The 5914-nt window shown below is 46.8% G+C and overlaps 1 protein-coding gene across 1 annotated transcript; it reads right to left on the reverse strand.

The window, feature by feature from the left end:
• Window positions 1–4729: 4729 nt before the first annotated feature.
• LOC144742208 (voltage-gated potassium channel regulatory subunit KCNG2-like) lies at window positions 4730–5537 on the reverse strand (the record flags this gene model as incomplete). Its single annotated transcript, XM_078624675.1, is given in 7 exon segments — window positions 4730–4843; window positions 4846–4908; window positions 4910–5191; window positions 5193–5261; window positions 5263–5379; window positions 5381–5398; window positions 5400–5537. Coding segments are annotated over 7 exon segments (801 nt in total), but the record flags the coding sequence as incomplete, so codon positions are not given.
• Between the last annotated feature and the right edge of the window lie 377 nt (window positions 5538–5914).

Raw genomic sequence — 5914 nt, forward strand, 5'->3', positions numbered from 1 at the left:
AGACGCACCCGCGCCGGAAAACAGCCCTTTGACAGGAGCCGCAGAAGTACCAAAGGACCTTGGGACGATGCAGGCTGCTCGCTTGTACACACACACACACACACACAGAGTAGTACAGAGTAGTGTTGGTGGGGGCTCCAGTGCCTCAACAACCTCTCTTACGTCAGATAATCCGTCAGACATATTCCTGATGCATCTCATCCAACGTATCCTGTGCATGTAGAGAAGTTGATGCGCGCGCACACACTCGCAGTGTTTTTTCAGCTGCAGGAGTATTTTTCTGAAATCTGCGCTCCAAGAAGAACCAGCGTTTGTCGTCCACACACTTGACTGACCGATGCACGGACCCTCTGCCTTAAAACGGACAACGGAACGTACTGGAACAGTGTGGACGTGTGTATTGACTCTTCTGGGCTCAGTGTGAACGTAGAAATCAGATTTACCGACAGACAATCATGTCATGGGGGGGGTTCTGTTCATTGAGTGTCTGTGTCTGCACGCGCTGGGACCAACGTTGAAAACACACGCTGTTGGCGTCAGCTCCCGTCTGACGAACGGTTGTCCCTTTACCTTCCCTTTCTACCCGCTGACAGACAATGCAGATGTCAGCGGCCCCCCCATCCACCACCTCCTCCTCCTTTTTGTTATTTTTTCTTTATGTTTCTGTTCATTTTTGCCTCCACCTTCACAGAGGTAAATATGGTTTGATGGACTCTCACTGGGGCGGGGGGGTAGGGGGGGTGTTATTAATCATGACAGAGTCGATAACGTCTCCTCAGGTCGCCCCCCCAGGTCTGTTTGTCCTGTTTGTGTCTTCTAGGTCAGGTCAGTGCTGGGGGAGGAGCTCGTTCCTCTCGGATGTTGGAGTCATGACGACCTCGGACGTTTCACACTGTTTACGATGTTTGTTACGTTGTTTGCTTGTTACGTTGTCGGTTACTTTGTTTGTTACTTTGTTTGTTTTGTTACGTTGTTTGCTTGTTATGTTGTCGGTTACTTTGTTTGTCTGTTACGTTGTTTGTTTCTTACGTTGTCGGTTACGTTGTCGTTACTTTGTTTGTTTGTTACGTTCTTTGTTTGTTACATTGTCTGTTACTTTGTTTGTCCTGTTACGTTGTTTGTTTGTTACGTTGTCTGTTACTTTGTTTGTTTGTTACTTTGTTTGCTTGTTACGTTGTCGGTTTACGTTGTCTGTTTGTTACGTTGTTTGTTTGTTACATTGTCTGTTACTTTGTTTGTCTGTTACGTTTGTTTGTTTGTTACGTTGTCTGTTACTTTGTTTGTTTGTTACTTTGTTTGCTTGTTACGTTGTCGGTTACGTTGTTTGTCTGTTACGTTGTCTGTTTGTTACGTTGTCTGTTACTTTGTTTGTCTGTTACGTTGTTTGTTTGTTACGTTGTCGGTTACGTTGTCGGTTACGTTGTGATCCTGCTCCTTCCACAGATGCTGCTGAGCTCCAGTGTGTCAGCTCATGAACCAAATGTTTGTCTTTGACCTCTGACTATGTCACAGCTCTTGTTTCCATGTAGTTTTTTCTATTAAATCAACACTTGCTCCCTTCTGCGTCTGATGACTGAAACCTGTTGATGTTGTCAAACTACGTCTGACGTGTCGGATGTTCAGACTGTTCTGGCACACGTCCAGAGTCAGAGGAAGAAGGAGCCTCCGGCTGTGAAACCGTCTAAAGTCACAAGACGTCCACGATCAGATGATGGATCGAGTGTTTTCATCGCTGTTTCATTCTGCTTGATGTGAATAATTGTAATAAAAGTAGTGACTCCGGTTCGAGGTCCGTTGTGGACATAAGATCATCAGAGATTCTTACCTGCAGATGGGACGTCTCTCAGGTGATGTCCTCTCCAGCTGCTGACAGCTGTCGCTTCTCTTCGACGCTACCACAGCGCGTTCGTGTCTTCCACAGCATGTCTCCATCTATTTGTGATGAGGGTGGAGGCGTTGTAGTCTGAGTTGAAGTCAGCGTCAGTATTTATTAACGTACAGCGTAAAGAGCCCATTTATTATTAACGGACGTGGAGAACAACACAGACAAACCAAGTGAGGCCGTTGGAAAATGCAGAGAGAACAGCGTCTTCCAGAGTGTAATGAATAGTTCAATCCACATGGGAGGAACGTCATTCATCATGAGGTTTAGAAAGTGTTTTCACTTTAACAACTGTAGATGTTTACAAGTCGTCAGTTCACGGCCAAATGGACGGAAACATCCGACTGAAGGTGTAAATCTCCTCCCCATGATTTTTTCTTTCACATTCTTATTTCTACAGATCAAACGACTCTAAAGACGAACCCTAACGTTTTGTACGTTGTCATAACCGGTGATGACGGCAGCATGGCAGTTCTCAGCCTTCTGGAACCATGAGACTATTTTCTGATGTATTCATGTATTTGAGGTACTTGGAGTACCTTAGCAAAGAGGATACGGTTTCCTGCACCTTTATATGTCCGATGTGACCTAGTTAAATGTTAAATGTTTTTTTATTGTCTGATGTCAGATGAAATGTAAGAGATGAAATAAAGTATAGATCCATCGTCATCCATCCATCCATCCATCTATCTATTCATCATCCATCCTCCATCCATCATCATCATCCATCCATCATCTATCCATCCATCATCATCCCATCCATCATCATCCATCCATCATCATCCATCCATCATCCATCTATCCATCATCATCCATCCATGCCATCATCCATCCATCATCCATCCATCATCCATCCATCATCATCCATCCATCCATCATCCATCATCAATCCATCTATCCATCATCATCCATCCATCCATCTATCTATTCATCATCCATCCATCCATCCATCCATCATCATCCATCCATCATCCATCTATCCATCATCATCCATCCATCCATCATCCATCCATCCATCCATCATCATCCATCCATCATCATCATCATCATCCATCCATCATCATCCATCCATCATCCATCTATCCATCATCATCCATCCATCCATCATCCATCCATCCATCCATCATCATCCATCCATCATCATCATCATCATCCATCCATCATCATCCATCATCATCCATCTATCCATCATCATCCATCCATCCATCATCCATCATCCATCCATCCATCATTCATCCATCCATCATCATCATCATCATCCATCCATCATCATCCATTCATCATCCATCCATCCATTCATCATCCATCCATCCATCCATCATCCATCCATCCATCATCATCCATCCATCATCATCCATCCATCCATCATCCATCCATTCATCATCCATCCATCCATCATCATCCATCCATCCATCCATCCATCATCATCATCATCCATCCATCCATCCATCCATCCATCCATCATCCATCCATCCATCATCATCCATCCATTCATCATCCATCCATCCATCATCATCCATCCATCCATCCATCCATCATCATCATCCATCCATCCATCCATCCATCCAATCATCCATCCATCCATCCAGCCCTCTATGAATCTGTGACTTACTGATCCCTGAAGCCATCTTTTCTCTCTGGTCTGAGACAAACTGATGAAACATGCTGTCGCTGCGTCATGTGACATTCAGGCCTCAGTCTCACTGAAAAAGACACGGATGACATGGATGTTTGGATGTTTAATTGGTGAAAAACACAAGTCAATAGAGCAGCTTTATTCATTCTTTTCATGGATGCATAATGAGACACGTACATATACAGTATACAGCACACATACATACGCATGTACGTGGGTGTTTGTATTTGTATTTGTTCTCTAATACACAGTATGCATGTATTAAAATGGAGACATACATACAGGTGAGTCAAATAAGTAACAACACAAATCACTGTTTTTAATAGTTTGTCCTGCTCCAGCTGAGCACGTATGAACACGGACCGACAACCACAGGCTCACACACGCCTGCGTTCATACACACACATGCATACTTTCATAAACAGTCCGTACGTATATGACAAGACGTGACTCTTTGTCCATGTGAGTCTATAAACTGTTCCACTCATATAAATGTGTGTGTGTGTGTGTGTGTGTGCAGTCTGAACACACTGGAGCTGAAGGGTTTAATCCAGAATCCACTGTTGTATATTAAAAAGTTCCTTTTATGCATTATCTATTTAACGTTCACTTTTTACAGCACAATGGCAGAAGGCCGACGTCAGCGAAAATACGCCGTTTGATCTTGTAATTGTACAAAGAGGAAATCAGTACTAAAAAAATGTGTTGATATTCTTGTCATACAAAAAGTAATTAGAGACCAAGTAAGACAAACTTTGAACTGCAAAGTAAAACATACAAATTTTGAAAAGAAAATGGATATATGTATATTGTGTAATACAGGTTTACTTGTTTATATTATTCACACACACACACACACACACAATGAAACGCTGCTGAGTCAGAACATGTGACGACTCGATTCAGTTCAATCTTCATCTTTCGGTGCATCTCCAGGAGGTGAAAAAAGAATTCAATAACAACGTGATGTTTCTGCCTTCAGCACAAATCGGAATCACAGTCAGCGTCTCTCACGTTCTCCTGAAGCTCGTCTAACTTTGAGCAGTTGTTTACTCATGAATATTGTAGCGTCGCCCGTCGTTTCAAGTCGTTTTTGATTGCTCGTCAAAACTCAGAAACCCCCTCACGGTCCACGTGTTAACTCCACCCTCCTGTCACGTGCCTCTGATGTCCCACGCGGCCACGTGAACGCCAGCAGACGGGAAGAGACGCTAAGTTTGTTTGGCCGCTCTGAGCTCGGCCGTGGCTTTCCTCCGCCGCGCAGCCTCCGGGACGCCGTGGTAACTGTCTGTATCCTGGGAGTCCTCGCTGTTCTGGGACTTGGTGTGCTGTCCTGAGAGTCCAGTTTCTGCCTCAGCGCCCGGTTCTGCTCCTCCTTCAGCTCCAGGTAGGGAGCGGGAGAAGGTGTGAAAGATGGAGGTGACGGGGAACGCCATGAGCAGGATGCCGCTCAGGATGCTGCTGAGCGCCACCACCTGGCCGGGGATGCTCCTCGGCACCATGTCTCCGTAGCCCACCGTGGTCATGGAGATCACCGCCCACCAGTAGCTCCCAGGGATGCTGGTGAACTCCTGCTTGGCGCCCATCTCGCTCTCGGCCAGGAACACCAGCGGGGAGTAAAGGGCCATCGCCACGCACAGGAACAGCAGCAGCAGGCCGAACTCCCGCGTGCAGCAGCCTCACCGTCAGCCCCAGGGTCTGCAGGCCCAGCGAGTGACGAGCCAGCCGCATCACGTAGAAGATCCCTCAGAGCCCGCAGGACGCGGAGGACGAGCCCCACCTTCTCCAGGTAGTTGTTCCCCGAGCCCGCGGGTTTCCCCCCCACCGACAGCGAGTCCACGATGAGGGTGATGTAGTTAGGGAAGGATGGCGACCACGTCCGATGACGTTGAGAGGCGTCCGCAGGAACATGCACTTGCTCTGAGTTTGAATGAAGCGCAGGAGGAACTCCAGGGAGAACCAGGCGACGCACACCGTCTCCAGCACGAAGACGTTGTAGCAACGCGGGGAGCACTCGCCCTGCAGGGACACACACAAGGTGGATGGTCGAGTCCCCCGAGGGTGAAGAGAGGACGCACTGGGCTCATGGCCGACAAAAGAGGCTGCACGTTTCGTCTCACAACCGAAAGGTGGAAGATTCATGAAGGCTGAAAACAAAAGGCTCTGACGGGGAAAAGAATCGTACATCAAACCGGAGCAGAATTAGGAAAATAACGTCCACAATGTCCCGCTTACAACGACGATCCACCCCCCTCCAGCTGTGTGTGTGTGTGTGTGAGAGAGAGATTCAACAGGATCCAAGAACGTACTTTAAAGTGCAGCCACGACACACACACACACACACACACGCACACACACACACACACACACACGCACACACACACACACACACACAC

Source organism: Lampetra planeri, unplaced genomic scaffold (assembly GCF_965212315.1).
Source record: "Lampetra planeri unplaced genomic scaffold, kcLamPlan1.2.h2 scaffold_904, whole genome shotgun sequence".
NCBI classification, from domain to species: Eukaryota; Metazoa; Chordata; class Hyperoartia; order Petromyzontiformes; family Petromyzontidae; genus Lampetra; species Lampetra planeri.